The sequence below is a fragment of the Eretmochelys imbricata genome, chromosome 7, assembly GCF_965152235.1.
Source record: "Eretmochelys imbricata isolate rEreImb1 chromosome 7, rEreImb1.hap1, whole genome shotgun sequence".
Lineage (NCBI taxonomy): Eukaryota > Metazoa > Chordata > Testudines > Cheloniidae > Eretmochelys > Eretmochelys imbricata.
Genome location: NC_135578.1, coordinates 93,356,252 through 93,375,324, shown reverse-complemented (window position 1 = coordinate 93,375,324; position 19,073 = coordinate 93,356,252). Strand labels below are relative to the sequence as shown.

Below are 19,073 nucleotides of genomic sequence, written 5' to 3'. Positions count from 1 at the left end.
CTGTGATACTGAGTATCCTTTTCAAACCTGAAGAGCTCTGTATGCGCTCAAGAGAAGTTGATCCAATAAAAGATATTGCCTCACCCACTTTGTCACTGTAGTAAAATGTGTAAATTATAATCCTCCTAACACCCTGCTTGCTTCAGTTAAATATTAATGATAAAGCTCCACTGTGACTACTTAAATACTAAGATTCAAATTTTGTTGTGAGACAAGCTTTGAACTGGAGTCTGGTTTCCGTGTTTGAATTTCCAGTAGCAGAGTTCAGGCCTACTATGTTGTTACTTCATAGTATCCTGTCCCAAGTGATTTGTGCAGCACCTAAGAAGCTAAAGGCTTATCTTCCTACCTACTGTTTAGTTGATGCATGGAAACCAGAATCCTGATCTAGGTTCGTCTCCTGCACCTAGATGTAAGATGTTGCTTCTAATGTATTTATGTCGCAATACGGTTCGATCCAAGCCACCGTGGTAATGTTCACATGTCCCATTTAAAAGTATACCTCTAAATGGTTAAAAATTGTCCCATTCTGAAAAGCTTGTGATGTAACACGTAAAAAAGTTTGGGTGAAAGCATCAACAGAATTTGTCATACCTCTGTGCATATCTACTGGCTATACAGTCAAAATAAAGGATCATTCTGCCTTACCTGTATATTTGTTATCTCAGAATCCCTCAGCCAATCCACCAACCACTGCATTATCCATGTTCACTTATATTAATGAGGTATTCTTATGTAATTTTTCCTTTTGGGTCCAAATCTGGCCCAATAAGGAACTACATGTGATCTTCCCTAGAGAGTATTTCCTAAACAGACTAGTCTGGAAAGCAAGAGCAAAGATAGAAGAAAGCGAGGGATCCAGGACTGGCAGAGGAATTCTCTACAAGACTAATTTACAAGTAAGACAACTGTCCTCATAGGAGAGTCACTTTCCTAATAATGCTTCCACCAAACACTGGAAAATGACAAGCAGTGGATAAGGGTGGACAGTAAATAAAATAAGTCAAATGTGTGTAAAGAGTGTTTTTTAAAAAATAATACTGAATAAGCTGAAACACCAACAACAGAGATGAACTCAATGGAAAAATAAGAAGTGAAGTTAGTCTGTTAGATAGGAGGGATGGTTCACAGAATCAAGAAACCAAAGGCAGCATCAACAGACCTTATAGCATTTGGTAAAGGAGTTCAGTGAGGCCCTAATAGCAGCTATGCAGATCTCCTAATAAGAAGTGCTAATTCTCTGACCACAGATAGGAACAAAGTACAATGGACCCTTATCCCCAAGAAAAGCACTAAGTGGCACGCAGTATATTAATCTTTTTTTGCACTCTGAACACAAAGGGAAATCATAGTCCTGGAAACCTTAATACCTCATTTTGTTATAGCCACAAGCAATATAAAATAAAAAGGAGTCGGTCCAAAAAGTAGATGTCCTATCTAATAATTAATGGCTCTGGCAACATCTAATGGATGCATGGTGATCTCTTTCAGACAAGGAAGGAAGGGAAATGTTTTGATTAACACAGAAAGAACAAACAGAGAAATTATGTGGTGAGTCTAAGGATAATCTTTTCATGGAAAAACTAAATGTAGTAGCACTCCAGGCTGAAGTAATGGTGACAAGAGTAAGCACCTTCACAGCCAGGAAGTACAAGAACTGGCCCAGGGGCTTGAAACATGGCCTTGAAAGAACCTTAAGAATGAAGCTGAAACTCCACTACACTACAATAGAAAACCCACAGTGCTGAGTCTCAGAGCCAAGGTCTACTGACTCGGGCTAGTGGAGCTTGGGCTGCGAGGGCTAAAAATTGCAGACATTTGGACTCAGGCTGGGGCCTGGCCTCTGAGATCCTCCCACCGTGTTTTCCCGTCTAAGAAAAACACTATGATGGCAGAACAGAATGTCTGAATAAGAGTTACATTCCTAGCCAAACACCAAAGAAAGTAACACTTAAATGCAGAGTGCTCTCCTGACAGCATTAGGAAATTGACTATATGAGAGCAATAATCAAAGGATTGTAGAGTTACTTGTCAGCCTCCAGGCTTCTAGGCAGAGACTGGTCAGGTTCAGGTATAGGACCTGGCCCTGATGAAAAGAACTTTGGGCTGAGGAAAGAGCCAGAAATCACAGATAGATATGTGAAAGAGGCTGGTGAACCAAGGTCTTCTGGGCCTAGCGGCAGCTATGAAAATAACTTTGGTCTGGTCCCTCTGGATCTTCCTGGCAATGCCCAGGAGGAGTAGAGGAGGAAAGACATACATGCAAGGTCCTGACCATGCAAAAAAGAAAGCACGCACCCCTCCAGTTGCAGGAATCCTAGTGTCTGGAGGGCAGGGAGGGGGACGTGTCTGGTTGGTTGAAGTGGAAAGCAAGAAGTTACATCTCTTAGGGACTGCAGGACTTGAACCCCAATCCCCAGGATTCTTAGGCGCTACTAAGCTGCAACCTGCCACCGAGTGACTGCTAACAAATTCCAAGGGCTGAATCCCGACAGAGGACTCCAGTCCTGGAATCTAATTGGCAGATTGCTAGGGGTCCTGATTGGTCCACAACTTTTATCTAAACCCAGCAGTGGATCCCTGTTGTACAAAACTGGGATCCACCCTGCTCTGGACCGTGTGCTTCCTGCTCCCCTGATTTGACTTCCTGGCATCCCAACCCACTTGACTTCTTGCATCTGACTTGTGGTCCCAATATCTGGTTTGTCTCCTACCTCTGACCTTTCGGTATCCTGACCGAGCCCGATTCTGACTCCCGACCCATGGTTCTGATCTCCAGTTTGTCTCCTGCCTCTGACCCCTGGTATCCTAACCTGGGCTGACTCCGGTTACAGATTCATGGTTCTGCCCTCAAGTTTGTCTCATGCTTCTGATCTCCTGGTATCCTGATCCAAAACGATTCTTGACTCCCATCCCATGACCGTGGACCCTGGCTCTGACCACTAAGTATGGCTGCCCACGACCCAGCCATGACAACATCTGACAAAGTCTTGCTGCACCACCACCTTGTTCAGTTGCCTCTTGCCCAGAACTGTCTCCTGCCTCAGTCAGTCTATGTGGACATGAAGCTGTTCTGGATATACCTATCTGATATCGATAGGCGAGCTCTTTCCACTTTGGACAGAATCTTTATGATCTAATGACAAAGAGAAGGGCTTCTGGTCCTTCCCTGTTAATCTACAGACTCTTGGAGCTTGATTGTTTATTTCTAACAGGACTGCAAATATGATGATGTAAGGAAGAAACAACAGAAAGCCTAGTCCCACAGCCTGAAGCTTCAAGAAGATGTTATTTTTTTGTGCTTCAATCTTCCACCAAATGCTTTGACATGATGTAAGGCCCTGAGACTACCACCTATCATGATTCCAATGGCTAAAAGGACTGAGTGTGGTTTCCAAGATGAGAGGTTCTTCTTGACAAGACAGTGCTTGAGGAATTTCCACACAATTCTGTAGAAGAATCAATTAGATGAGGGACTTTTCTTGTGATGCAACAAATGAATAGGCACATGGAGATAAGCCCCCTCTTCATCCATGCAGCACAGAAAGTCATCTCCACCTTGAATCTGATATATTACATGGAGGAATTCTGAGGGATAGAGCCAGAATAGGATGAAACACTGAGTCTTCTTGATCATCATAAAATACTAGGACTAACCCCTATCCCACCCCTAAGGTTGTTCTTTGTTGATGGGCCAGTTCTTGTGATAAGCAGATTATGTAACATATGAAAGAGCCTGTTTTTTGTTGGAATGAGGAGCAATATGATTTGGGAATTGAGGAGGAAATTCTATGGTGCAAACCTTCTAAAGGCAGGCATAGACAGAATGTTGTAGGCAGGGATACCTAATGCAAGTTGTGCATCTCTAAAGTATCCATCTGCAGAAGTTTAGCAGGATACCTAAAGTTCTGTGGGGAAAGTCACATGAAGAATTGGTGGCTATCAGATGAAGAAACCAGTGCTCCACTGAGCCTGTCTGCAGTAGTTGAGGGCTGCAGAATAGAGAAGGCAATAAAATCCTCAATATTTGGACGTGCAGAGGAAAACAAATACGACAGCACAAAGTTGAAACCAATCTGTAGCTGCAGAGCTAGTAGGGTGGAGCTGACTGTGCCTTAAAGGGCCAGTTTTACATTCCAAAAGAAAAATCCGTATAGGACTCCCTCTGTACCAGAAATGGACATGGATAAGCCAACAGTTGATAAAGATTTGGAGGAGGCACTTAGTATGAGAATAGCATTTGAAGAAAGTGTATAAAATAGCTTAAGAGAAAACAAATTACACAATCTGTCAAAGCTATGCTAAAAGATAAACATTTTCCAATGCTTATAATCATGAAGAAAAGTTAAAGAAACAGGACTAATTCTCATTTAGAATAGAGGGGAATTCAAGGTGACCTAACAGAGCTTAGAAAAGTCATATGTGAAGCAGGGAAAAAAAATATTGTTCACACCAGACAAAGATTCAAAAACGTTAAGAAAATTAGCAAACTGGGGAAAAAACTTTTCCCACAAAGTATAATAAACACATGGAATAAGGTACCGGGCATGATAATTAAAGAAAACAAAAGAAAACTATAAATGAGTTCAAGGGAGACTGAGATTATTTTCTTATGGTGGAAGGGCTTGAGGAATGTGGCATATATGTAGGAAGATGAGATAAAGATGAACCAAAAAATCAGGGAAGGCATCTTAAGCATTTTTCTGTTGCTTAAGTTTCTTAAGAAAATTAATTCTGAACAAATTTAGGGCCCAATCTTACAGACATTTATCATGAGTAGTCCCACAGAATTCAGCATAGGCAGTGTTTGCAGGACTGGATCTTAATGCAGTGCCCTCTATCAATATATAGAATAAAGAACCTATTTTGCAACCAAAGAGATTTATGAATTTAAAAATGTACCTTGTTCTCTTTGTATCTAGTCAGATCTGCTATACAATACTCTTTGAATAATTTATCATAGTATTTCTTTGCCAGTCTCTTTTCCCTGTAACCAGAAAGACAACGTTATTGATTAAGCATATGGAAAATATAGAGTGAGGTCAAATAATAAACCCTAATACATAGTTAGGTCATTAACAGGACAGGGGCATTGCAAGTTTGTTTTCTCTAATGAATAAAAGTTGTAGTGGTAAAAATAAAACAAAATATACAGCTTGATGAGAGTAATTGTCATGAAACAGTTTTAATTTCTCTTGAAAATAATTATGTATTTTAAAAAATATATTTAAAGCACAAAGCATAATTTTGAAGTTGTACTCTTCTGGGTTTCTGAATGGTAGTTTAGTTATCTTAGGGAATGAACAATAGTTTATTCATTTCTGTGTCATTAGTTCATTTTGACACAGAGCTGTATTGCTTTATCTCCTACCCTTTTTTAATTTATCAAGAGTTCAAAGCAATAAGAACAAATATGCATGGCAATTTTTAATGAATGAGGAAAAAGAAAAATACAAAGTGATCTAAAAATAATGTTTTATTATAGCCCAAGTTACCAATTCATGTCCACTGCATCTTCCTCTTTCCACAGGAATCTATAGTTTTCTCTTACAATATCAAGGTCTGTCTTGTCACTTGCTCTGTGAAAGGGTACATTTTTCTTAAAAAGCAGATCTAGTATTAAAATTAAATTTTACAGCACCAGAAACAAAATAATCAGATCATCATTTGGCAAACAGTGGTATTTTATAATTCCTTGTATTATTTATTGAGTTGGCCATACTGGGAGATACTTTTAAGAAGCAACAGTTGTTCATGAGAACAAGTATTATTCACTAACTTTTTTCCTAAAAGAATAAAAGAGCTTGCTTCCAACATTAAAGTCACTCATAACTATTAAAACTGTGTGAGATTTAATTCTATATGAAAAGTTATGTTTAAAACATAAAAAGAGGATTATCTGCAGCTCAGAACAAGGGTTTAGCTTCCCTGGGCAGATGTTTAGTGATATTCCAGACTTCACAAGTCTCCTGGGTTCAGATTGCCAAAACAGTGCAGGGGATTTATCCACAAATCTTCATTAACATTAATGAAGAACGTGTAAATAACTGCCTGCAATTCTTAGGAAACCTCAACCCTAGTAACTAGCCTCTCGTGACTTTGGTAAATTTGATAATTATCCTTTAAAAATTGCCCTGTACTCCAAATGGCAAACAATTTTACTACCTGCAAGCAGTTATTTCACCATTATGTGCTGCAACCCAGAAGTCTGAGTACAAGATTGTCATTTTCTACTATCAGAGCAGCATTTGACATTCTAGGAATGAGAGTTGAACACTCAGCAAATACTGGATTATTTTAGATACACCCTCCATGTGTTGTCTTTTAATCTACATAACACAAAAATAAAAACTCCCATCTGAATTTCATCTAACTTTTCATGTATAGATACAAATTGTATAAAGTTAAATCAAGACAACTAACAATTCTCCACATCTAATTGAGATATTTACAACTACCATAGTTGGTACATTTTAGCAAAAAGGTTAATGTTTTGATACACAAATAAATCTCTGGCCACAGAATTAATTACCCAGCATATATTTTAGCAGTATTATAAAACAGGTAAGTATGTTCTCTAACGGTACTTACCCTGAACGTTGGAAGTCCTCCTTTTTGCCACCATAGTATAAAATGTAGTCATTCACAAACTTTTTATGTCTTGCATACTGAATAAAGCAAAATTAAGGAATTTATTTTCAGTGTTCTCTCTCACTCCACGGCTGGTTTATTTGGCTTCACACTACCATTACCTCAGATAAAAAGATTAGTACAAAATTGTTTCTACAGTATAAAGGATTTAAAGAAGCTATTACCAAAATTAATTTTAATGGAAAGGAAGTTTAAAGAACTCTTATTATAAATTAATTCTCAACAGAAGAATTTTAGGACAGAATTTAAATTGTAAAACCCATCCACATGCTACACCCTTATAATATTTTTTAGTATATTTGAAGATGTACAACAGATCTTTAATCCAGCCTTTACTGTGTATTCCACTGCATTCAAACTAGAGTTCCATGATACTCCAACTTTGGTTTAAAATATATCTGTATCATTTTTGCCTGATATAAATATAAAATTACTAATGAAATGAGGCATTTTTATGTACTTTTCAGTGTCAGTGTAAAAGCAATAACAAACTTTAGTAGATAACTTCTTTAGGACCACAATACCAAGTTACAGGAAATTATATTGAGATAGAAATGTCCTAATAGTCTTACAGATGTAATTTGACACGTTTTATTTCCATTTGTGGAGGTGCTTGTTTCTAGAATAATGCGATTGTTTATATGGTTTTGTTTTTGCTTGTTCACAAGCAAAAGCAAAACCGTATAAACAATCACTTTATTCTAGAAATAAGGACCTCCACAAATGGAAAACAAAACAGTAAAACAATAACTTAAAATATATAACAAATTTCTCAGACATTTATGGAACTACAGAATTGGAAATAAATTATCTTTCTGGCATGTTCTTAAGCCACATGTTAAATTGAGTTCAATAAGAATTCATTTCTGTCAACCTACTGCCTGCATTAAAATCATTTTATAGAATAAAATATTGTACATGTATTTTCTGGTAGAAATTTCCAAATGTGACACCATCATAGGGCCTAATCACATCAGCCACAATATCAGAGGCTCGTTCACCTGCACATCTACCAATGTGATATATGCCACCATGTGCCAGCAATGCCCTTCTGCCATGTACATTGGTCAAACTGGACAGTCTCTACGTAAAAGAATAAATGGACACAAATCAGAAGTCAAGAATTATAACATTCAAAAACCAGTTAGAGAACACTTCAATCTCTCTGGTCACTCGATTAGACCTAAAAGTGGCAATTCTTCAACAAAAAAACTTCAAAAACAGACTCCAACAAGAGACTGTTGAATTGGAATTAATTTTCAAACTGGATACAATTAACTTAAGCTTTAATGGAGACTGGGAGTGGATGGGTCATTACACAAAGTAAAACCATTTCCCCATGTTTATCCCCCCCCACTGTTCCTCAGACGTTCTTGTCAACTGCTGGAAATGGCCCACCTTGATTATCACTACAAAAGGCTACACCCCCTCCCCCCGCTCACCTGCTGGTAACAGCTCACCTTACCTGATCACTCTCGTTACAGTGTGTATGGTAACACCCATTGTTTCATGTTCTCTGTGTATATAAATCTCCCCACTGTATTTTCCACTGAATGCATCTGATGAAGTGAGCTGTAGCTCACGAAAGCTTATGCTCAAATAAATTTGTTAGTCTCTAAGGTGCCACAAGTACTCTTTTTCTTTTTGCGAATACAGACTAACACGGCTGCTACTCTGAAACTTGTCAATCTTAATGTTATTCTTCAAAAATTAAAGACTTAAATTCAAGAATACAGTTAGGTGCCTTTATTTAGCAAGGCTACAGACTGTATACATCATGATGAAGCTGACTAACTTCAAGGAACTCCAGCTTCTTTGTCACCATTATCAACTTTGATAATGGTAGGCAACTGACTTGCCCTTACAACTGGAGGAAAAGAATAAGATGGTAGCAGTAGAGAAATTATCCAAATCTGGCACTTATACAAAGTTCCATGAAAACAGAAACACTATGGCTAACGAATTCTACTACGGGCTCTTTAATCACAGCTTCTTCTTCAACTGCTTGTTTTTACAACTTGAGGATCATTAGCCAGGTGCAGATAACTTTATGTGGAAAGAGTGCAGGAAAAGTAATATAAAGGTGACACAGCATGGTTAATAATTTCGGAGGAACACCTGATTTTGTTACCTAAGCATAGCTCACTCAGCTAGAGCTACTGGATTTTATCCTTTTTTGGTCAATGAACCTTCTGGCCTTTAGCCAGGACATCACATTATTATAAAACATTTATAGCTCTATCAATTTACACAGCAAAAACAAAATATAAGACAAATTCCCTGCCCCAAAGAATTTACAATCTAAACAATACAGAACAAGAAACAGGTTAACACAGTTCAGCTCAGAACATCGTCATCTTGTAAATGTGCCTTTAGTTCGTGGCACTGTGTGTACTCAAGATTTTTGTGATAGACCTGACAAAGTAAGAGCGTTTCTTAAAAATGAAGACCGAGCTGAAGAGTAAGTCTGAATTAAATAGCACAAATGACAATTTCTCTCTATTGCAATGAAACGTGGCATCTCCAAATGTTTGCATGCTCCACATATGGACTGCCACAAGTCCACACAATATACCCATATTAATCCCAATATAACTAAAAAAATACAAGTTCTACTGTTTCCAAATAATTTACAACCATGGCCATATCAGGCAGGAAACTAATTCACTTCGGCTACTGAGACACTAGATAGATAAGAATAAAAAACTACAATGCTAAGACTTACACAGGGCTATTTGAATTTCATCATGCAATACGGCAAGTCTCTGGTCGTTATGACACTCTGTACCTCAGAGTGGCACCCTGGAACCCCTATATTCACCACTGAGACGGATAACCCAGGTTAGTGGGACAGAGGGCTCAGCAATTACACAATCCAGGCTGCACCACGGGAACCCCGTTACAGTGATTTCTCTGTGCTAGTGAGAGGAATATGAGCACAATATCAAGCAGAAGCAGCATTACTACAGTACCTTCAAAATAACTATTTCATAGGATCATTGAACAAATCTCTATGTGCTTAACATAAAGGTCATACAGTATTACAAATCCTCCAAACATAAAGATGGTTGCAGATATGTCCTGGAGGATGTTTTTACCAAACTGGATTGGCAGCCTATAAAATAGCTTACATCACTTATGGCAGATAAATCACACAAATCTGTCAGGTGTATTACATTCTTTTCAATTCAATTAAATGAGTGCAATCTGCCACAAAATGCTACATCCCCCTACTGCTAAATTCCAAAGAGCAACTGCTAGGCAATAGTAAAGATGACTTGATGGAAAGTTCAACAGAGGAGTTATATGATCTTTCCCCTATCTACTATATAACTGGTTAGTTTCACTGTAAAAATAATTATTTTCATGCTAAACTTCAAAGAAAAATATGTTAAAAGGGAAATGTTGTAGCTAATGAAGACAGTAGTTTAGGACTGAAGCATTATAGTAATCAAACCTGATTATGCCATTCAAAATAAAAGAGCTAAAATAAACAAAATGTGATATTAAACAGGTGTACAGTATCACATCTGTGGAGAACACTACTTGGGATAATCCTTTCTTGAACTGTCTTTTGGATTAATTATTGTGTTCTTGGCCTTCCAGCAGAAATATAAGTTTATTCAGATAATGATAGTCTCAGATAGAATTGTGAAGCAGCAAGGTCTGCTTGCGCTAAAAATCAAAGTACCTTGATCCAACACCACATGTTTAGTAATTGAGTCTTAGATATGGAACTCACAGCTACAACTTAAACACCAACTGCAATGAGGGACAGTTTGGAAACCCCTTTCATAGGTGGATCCGAAATATCTAGTTATCGGTGGTGGACAGATGATGATTGGAAACAATACCCAGTCTCTCCTGGTGCATGGAAATTCCCCAGGCAACAAGGAGACTCACATGAAAGTGTCCCTGACAGGAGCATTTCTCCCCAACTGAAAGAAAAGTTGAAAAGCTGAGAATGTGTATTTACCAATATAAACAAATAATCAAAGGATACAGCATCCATGGCTATCAAATGAAATCTCCTATTTCTTGCTTCTTCCCTGTTAACAGAAATAATAATTTTGCTTGAGTAAAAGTTCAGTTTAAATATAAAAATCTCTGATAGAAGTGACCATTACCTATCCCATTCTTCTGCTGCAATTTGTCTGTCAGCCACCTTGACCTGTTTTACTTTCTGGAATGGTTTTATGAGTAGGGCATCTTCATTACTTGTCCTATGCATGGGGAAAAAGTAAGGAATAAATTATTCAGAAAGTTTTCATATACAATAAGTTCTAGTACACCAAAGTCAGCTTGGGCAGTCAGCACCTTGAATGTTCTAAGGAAAAGGTTGTTGTACAGATTAGCATTGTTTGCCTCTTCTTAAGACAAGTCTATACTACCATGTTGCAGTGGCACAGCTGCACCAACGGAACTGCGCTGCTGTAGAATATCTGGTGAAGATACGCTATGCTGACAGGACAGTGCTCTCCCGTCAGCATAATTACTCCACCTCCGCAAGAGGCGGAAACTATGTTGGCAGGAGAGCATCTCCCGCTGACATAGCGCAGAGTGGACACTGCTTTAAGTCAATGTAACTTACGTCGCTCTGGCTGCGTGCCAGAACAAAGGGTAGAGAAGACGATTTCTTTGAAACAGCTCCCAATGTTTAATATTTCATCTAGCAACTAGAATGGTTAATTAAGGCACTTGGAAAAACGTTAAAACTGAACAAAAGAGTCAATATTTTAATAGAAGACAGCTAAAAATTCTAAAAAGAGAAAAAACACCTAAATTTATTTAATGGTTAAAGCACCTTCAAGGTCAGATACAAAACGGAGTCAGACACTACAAAACATTTCCCCTTACTTCCACTACAGAAAAATATAAAAGGCTCCCAGAAAAGGTCCCAGAAAACCTGACTGGAATGGAGCCTGACAGAAGATTAAGGAAAGAGTCACAAACAGATCCTGGAACAAAAAAATAATTCCTGAATCAATTCAGAACAAATCTGTAGTGTTGTGGGTGAACTGTCAAGGAAGCACAGTGCCACAGCAGAAAAAACTTCCCCAATAAAAGAAGATGGTCAGACAGCAAAATTCAGGGTCACAAAGCGTATGAATCGCTAAATGAAATTGACAAGGCTGAGCTTAAATGAGCATCTCAAGGGCTAAGTGTAAGTTAACTGACCCAATTTGTTGGTCTCTTGAAGCCAGGCTTAACAGAGAGAACAGAATAGAAGAAATTAAATAATAATCAAGCAGTGTTAGTGTTTCCTTTCCATGAGGTAGGTGTTTTATTCCTACAAAGCCTGCTGCCACCTGGCCTTGGTTCTTTTGATCTCTCTTTGCAGCTCCACAAGTCCTGGTGGGTGGTAACAAAGTGATACGAAATTGAACAGAGCAGCCAAAACCCAGCCGTTGATGCTAGTGCTTAGAAAAATGAAGCACTCAGCTGTGAGATATTAGAGGCATACAGACACCAGATGGACGTGGCAGAACTGATCTTTCTCAGTTGCTCCTTGGAGACAACATGCTCTGACAAGCCTGAGGAGGTAGTGGCATAGGAATCAAACGTATATTTTTATTTTTCACGAACAGCTTCACTATGTCAGAGTTAAAAAACGAGGGTATTCTATATATATATAGCTATAAGTCATATGCACACAAGAAACGTAATGTACAATGCCAGTATTACAATGCATTACCTTTTATTCCTTTGGTCAGATTTCTCTCCACTCTCATCATCACTAAAATCAGAATCATAGCCTCCCCGGCCATGTACCTGGAAATAATTAAGAAATAAAGGAAAATTACCATAACACAATAAAATTAGAATCTTAGAAATGTAGGACTGGCAGGGACATCGAGTGGTCATCTAATCCAGCCCCATGCAGTGAGTTAGGACAAAGTATAGCTAGATCATCCCTGACAGGTGTTTGTCTAACCTGTTCTCCAACGATGGGGATTCCACAATCTTCCTTGGAAGCCTATTCCAGTGTTTAACTATCCTGACAGTTAGATCGTTTTTCCTAATATCTAACCTAAATCTCCTTTGCTGCAGATTGAGGGCTTTGTCTACATGGCACAACAGATCCAGATTACAAGGGTCTAAACTGTAGAGTGCAAAGTAAAAGATACATAATTTCCCATTTCAGGACTTCATCAATGCAAACTAGATTCATTTTGAGAACTAAAAGGTAACTATATCAACACGAACTGGATATCTTTTAGTTCACGCCAACAGGGTCTACATGGGCAGTAAGAACACAACATGTTAGTGAGCACAAACCATACTGGTACTGCCCACTGTCAAAGACATAATACTGGACTAGATGGCTATTGGGTCAGTCTAGAAATTCCTACATTTCCACAACCATTATCCTCAGACAAAAACCTGAGAAAACAGGTAATCCTAACACTCTGCCTTGAAGGTTAACCAACTTGGATTCCACTGAACCTACAGGAAAATCAAATGTCAGAGACAATGCTCTTCCAGACTCCAAATGCTCAAAGCTATGAATGCTTATTTTTCATCAATTGTGGCAATTTTGCCCAGACAATCTCTTAGGTAGCAGGACCAAACCATATAGTGTTTTATATATCAAAATCAACACCAACACCATCCTGATGTGCAGACAGAATAACAAATATGGCTTAACAGTGAAATCTTCAGTCAGCTTAAACACAAGAAGTGGAAACTTGGACAGAAGACTAGGGAGGAGTATAAAAATATTTCTCGAGCATGCAGGGGAGTAATCAGGAAGGCCAAGGCACAACTGGAGTTGCAGCTAGCAAGGGATGTGAAGGGTAACAAGAATGGTTTCTACAGGTATGTTAGCAAGAAGAAGGTGGTCAGGGAAAGTGTGGGACCCTTACTGAATGGGGGAGGCAACCTAGTGACAGAAGATGTGGAAAAAGCTGAAGTACTCAATGGTTTTTTTTGCCTTGGTCTTCACAGAGAAGGTCAGCTCCCAGACTGCTGCACTGGGCAGCACAATATGGGGAGGAGGTAAGCAGCCCTCAGTAGTGAAAGAACAGGTTAAGGACTATTTAGAAAAGCTGGACATGCACAAGCCCATGGGGTCGGATGCAATGCATCAGAGGGTGCTGAGGGAGTTGGCTGATGTGATTGCAGAGCCATTGGCCATTATCTTTGAAAACTCGTGGCGATCAGGGGAGGTCCCTGACTATTGGAAAAAGGCAAATATAGTGCCCATCTTTAAAAAAGGGAAGAAACAGAATCCGGGGAACTACAGACCAGTCAGCCTCACCTCAGTCCCTGGAAAAAATCATGGAACAGGTCCTCAAGGAATCCATTTTGAAGCACTTGTAGGAGAGGACGGTGATCAGGAACAGTCAACATGGATTCACCGTGGCAAGTCATGCCTGACCAACCTGACTGCCTTCTATGATGAGATAAATGGCTCTGTGGAGATGGGGAAAGCAGTGGACATGATACACCTTGACTTTAGCAAAGCTTTTGATAAGGTGTCCCACAGTATTCTTGTCAGCAAGTTAAAGGAGTATGGATTGGATGAATGCACTATAAGGTAGCTAAAAAGCTGGCTAGATTGTCGGGCTCAGTAGGTAGTGATCAACGGCTAGATGTCTAGTTGGCAGTTGGTATCAAGCAGAGTGCCCCGGAGGTCGGTCCTGGGGCTGGTTTTGGTTCAACATCTTTATTAATGATCTGGATGATGGGATGGATTGCACCCTCAGCAAGTTCGCGGATGACACTAATCGCTAAGTAGGTAGATACAATGGAGGGCAGTAAATACGGTCCAGAGTGATCTAGACAAATTGGAGGACTGGGCCAAAAGAAATCTGATGAGGTACAAGAAGGACAAGTGCAGAGTCCTGCCCTTAGAACGGAAGAATCCCATGCACTGCTACAGGCTGGGGACCAACTGGTTAAGTGACAGTTCTGCAGAAAAGGACCTGGGGATTACAATGGACGAGAAGCTGCATATGTGTCAACAGTGTACCCTTATTACCAAGAAAGCTAAAAGCATATTGGGCTGCGTTAGTAGGAGCATTGCCAGCAGATCAAGGGAAGTGATTATTCCCCTCTATTTGGCACTGGTGAGGCCACATCTGGAGTATTGCGTCCAGTTTTGGGCCCCCCACTACAGAAAGGACGTGGACAAATGGTAGAGTATCCAGTGGAGGACAATGAAAATGATTAGGGGACTGGGGCACATGACTTATAAGGAGAGGCTGAGGGAACTGAGCTTATTTAGTCTGCAGAAGAGTGAGGGGGATTTGATAGCAGCCTTCAACTATTTGAAGGGGGGTTCCAAAGAGGATGGAGCTCGGCTGTTCTCAGTGGTGACAGATGACAGAACAAGGAGCAATGGTCTCAAGTTGCAGTGGGGGAGGTCTAGGTTGGATATTAGGAAAAACTATTTCAAACAAGAGGGTGGTGAAGCACAGGAATGGGTTACCTAGGGAGGTGGTGGAATCTCCATCCTGAGAGGTTTTTAAGGCCTGGCTTGACAAAGTCCTGGCTAGGATGATTTAGTTGGGGGTGGTCCTGCCTTGAGCAGGGGGTTGGACTAGATGACCTTCTGAGGTCTCTTCGAACCCTAATCTTCTATGATTCTATTATCTTGATTGCACTAGAAAGCAAACTGGGAGCTAGAACATACTATAGAGAACACGTACAATGTTATGATAATTTGCAAATTACTCTGTAAGTTATGTCCCTTCTGCTATTCTCTGTCTTTTCTATTTACATTGCTAGTCCCTGCCCCAGAGTTTATCTATTACTCTGTACAGTGCCTAACACAATGCTTAGCCCCTAGTGCTATTATAATACCAACAAACAGTAACGATAGCAGCAGAACCCATAAACAAACAGAAAGCCACATCCTGCACTAGATGTAGCTTCCAAGTCACCTTGGAAGAGTAGCCTCACATAGAGTACATTGCAGTAACCCAATCTGGAGTTCAATGGTACAGGTAACTGTGTCTCGGTCAGTATCAGAAAAAAGCAGTCACAGTGACCTAACTACTGGCAGTTGGAAAATCACATTTCTGACTACCAACAATACCAGGTGAATGTTACAATGGTGCACCTAGAGTGGTTACACCCTGACACCTGCAAATATCATTCTGGAGAGAAAACAGCATCTTCTGCTAGGCTGCTTGCAAGCTTGTGGACCAAATATATATTATGCTGAATACCACTGTCTTTGTGTAGCAATGTTCAAGGAGATTAAAAAAAAAGTTGTTTTTTTTTTTTAACTTTAATTTTATTATTGGGTTGTTGGAGTTTTGTTTTCCTTCCTGTTCTTCGTTTGAAACTACAGTTTCTCTCTCTCTCGTGCCTCCTCAAAGACAGAGACAAGACTGGTCTGGAGCAATAACATCCCTCCAGGATTCTCCATGCAACTCAGTACATTCCCCTGCTTCCCATCCCACACACAATACTATGGAGCCCAAAGAGGACCTATCACTTCTTGAGGAAAAACAGAGAGATGATAAGTGGGTACTTCCTGGAGCACTGTGGAGAGATAAGTGGATTTAATTAGCAATACAGAGTGCGGAGGGGATCAGCTTGCTATTCATCCATTAACTAAAAATCCAGTTCTCGTATTCTCTTTTCCACATTTCAGAAGTGTAGGAGCTGAGGCATTATCTGAAGAGTTGTAGCAACACCAAGTAAACTACATATATTGGGAAGGTGCACCCGCATATATGTATTTCCTAATTAGCCATTATTAATTCTGGCCTCTATTTTTCAGGAAACTCCCCAAGAAACTAAACAGCAAAAATAAAACAAACATAAAAGACGACAGGTGCAACTCTACACTATTGCAGTGTCAGAGTAGCCAGCGTGTGCTGGCACAGAAGTTGCAATGGTGCAATAAATCCTCCCAGCACAACCCCTCAATGCTCTAAACCAGTGATACTCAGACTGAGGCTCTCAAGCCCTAAGTAGCTCTTTGATACGTTTCCTGCACCTCTTTGAAGCATATGATATTAAACCACTGGTATGATTGAATATATAGTACTATAGTAAATGAAACAATTAAAATTCACACTACTGTGGCTCTTTTGGGTAATGTTGATTGCTAGTTTTACTCCTGAACCACTGAGGTTTGAGTATCTAGACCAGTGGTTTTCAAACTGTGGGTCACGACGCAGTACTGGGTCACGGAATGTAAGGCACTGCGTCGCGGCGGCTCTGGTCAGCACCGCCGACCGGGCTGTTAAAAGTCCTGTCGGCAGTCCTTCCCGGCTAAGGCAGGTTAGCCCCTACCTGTTCTGACACCGCGCTGTGCCCTGGAAGCGGAAGCAGCATGTCCGGCTCCTAGACGGGCGGGCCATGGGGCTCCCTGAACTGCCCCTGCCCAAGCACCAGCTCTTCACTCCCATTGACCGGCTGGGGGCAGGGCAGTGCCTGCGGGTGAGAGCTGAGCGCCTCTGTCTAGGAGCCAGACCTGCTGCTGGCTGCTTCCAGGGCGCAGCACACTCGGTGGTGCCAGGAGAGAAGGGAAGCCTGCCTCTGCACCCTGGGTGCACCACTAATCGGGAGCCGCCGGAGGTAAGCCCGCACCCCAATCCCCTGCCCCAGCCCTGAGCCCCCCCTCAAACCCAGAGCCCCTTCCTGCACCCCAAGCCCCTCATCCCCATCCCCACCCCAGAGCCCGCACCCCCAGCCCAGAGTCTGGACCCCCTCCCGCACCTCAACCCCCTGCCCTGAGCCCCCTCCTGCACCCCAAGCCCCTCATCCTGGCTTCACCCCAGAGCCTGCAACCCCAGCCCAGACCCCCTCCCACATCCCAACCCAGAGCCCTCTCCTGCCCCAAACCCCTCATCCCAGGCCCCATCCTGCACGCCCAGCCCAGAGCCCTGACCTCCTCCCACACCCCAACCCCCAACCCCAACCCACAGCCCCTTCCCACAGCCTGAACCCCTCATTCCCAGCCCCACCCAACAGCCTTCACCCCAGCACCCAAACCCTCTGCCCCAGCCCTGAGCCCCTCCCACACCCCAGACCTCCACAAGGGTGTAGTTCCCAGCACTGATGCACTGTCTACACTGGCACTTTACAGCACTGAAACTTGCTGAGCTCAGGGGGGTGTTTTTTCACACCCTTGAGCGAGAAACTTGCAGTGCTATAAATTGCCAGTGTAGACAAGCCCTGAGTTTAATTCGCTCAGAAACATAGTGCAGCATGTCTCAATGAATAATTAAGGTTTAGTAAATCATTTTCCCATTTTGGGAAAAAAATATAAGAACCTGAAAGTCATCTAATTTATTGACCAACATGCAGCTTTTCATACTAAGGAGAATTAACTTTTCTTTAGAAAAGAAACAAAACACTGAAACAGCAAAATTAAAACAAGTGACTCCAATTATGTTTGGTTGCCAATTTAAACCATGAACATTTAAATCAGCCCTACTTTTTGATTCAGTTAACAGGCTGGTGTATGCATCTTAGATACAAATCACTATTAGCAATAGCACCCACACGAGCAACCTCAACACAACAGAGCAGTCATTGGAGAAGAGAAGGGAAGCCATCTACACTGGGGTGAAGGCACACTGGTGGAATGGGCAAGGAGTAAAGACGTTAGCAAAATAAAGTCAAAACGTTTTAATAAGTACAGTTCTCAAATGATAAAGGCAAAAGCAGGAATATAAAGGTAATTAAGAAGATCAAGAGACCAGAGGTTTGCAGGGCACCAAAGAAAAAATCTCATTGAAAATTTGCCAAAGATACTGGTCAGGATTCACTGACAAAACAAATGTTCATGCTTCAAAAAATACGGCGTCGCCTCTGCCTTCCACAGGCAGCGTCAGAAGCGGACAGAGAGGAACGGGAGTACCGAGGAGGACCACGGCAGTCCAGGAGAAAAGCGCCCCCACCCCGTCTAGTGAGGGGCCTCTCCCTCGCCCCTGAACGCCCCTTCCCCTGGAGGAGGGGGGGGGGTCTCCTTGCTGCCCAGTGGCTGCCCCGGGCCCCGCTCTCCCCTGCCCGGGGAGCGCCGCGGCTGTTACTCACGGCCTGAGAGAGCAGCAGCTGGGCCGGCACCATGGTTGTCGGCTCGGTCAGCGCCCTGGGACGAGCGCCGGGGAGCGCTTGCCGCAGGCGAACCGGGCGCCGGTTGCGCGCTTCCAACCCCGACCGAGCGAGAGGCGCAGGCAGGGCCGGCTCCCAGCGGCGTCCCTCCGCGTGAAAGGCCCGGCCGGAAACCGGGACCGGGGCAGGAGGGAGCCGGGCGGGGGGCAGGGCTCACTCAACGCGGCCTTACGCAGTGAGCGCCACGGCCGGGTCGGCGAGGCTCCCGCCCTGGAGCGGGGCTGCCTGGAGGGACGGAGACACCGGGGGAGACAGGCTCGCCGCCGGGGAGACCCCTGCTGCGCGGGCCCTCCTCGGGGACGCGGGGCTTGGCGCAGCGGGCAGGTGGGTGGGCGGGATTC

At 42.0% G+C, this 19,073-nt stretch overlaps 1 protein-coding gene across 1 annotated transcript in view; it reads right to left on the bottom strand.

The window, feature by feature from the left end:
- LOC144268014 (protein FRA10AC1) overlaps window positions 1–18,820 on the bottom strand; it is a 55,256-nt gene extending 36,436 nt beyond the window's left edge. The window contains exons 1-7 of the mRNA XM_077822533.1: window positions 18,655–18,820; window positions 12,347–12,423; window positions 10,779–10,874; window positions 10,655–10,700; window positions 6,592–6,668; window positions 5,496–5,579; window positions 4,903–4,987 (exon numbers count right to left, since the gene is read on the bottom strand). Coding sequence (XP_077678659.1) covers window positions 4,903–4,987; window positions 5,496–5,579; window positions 6,592–6,668; window positions 10,655–10,700; window positions 10,779–10,874; window positions 12,347–12,423; window positions 18,655–18,687 — 498 coding nt within the window. The 5' untranslated portion in view covers window positions 18,688–18,820. The remainder of the gene's footprint in view (window positions 1–4,902; window positions 4,988–5,495; window positions 5,580–6,591; window positions 6,669–10,654; window positions 10,701–10,778; window positions 10,875–12,346; window positions 12,424–18,654) is intronic.
- Window positions 18,821–19,073: the final 253 nt, after the last annotated feature.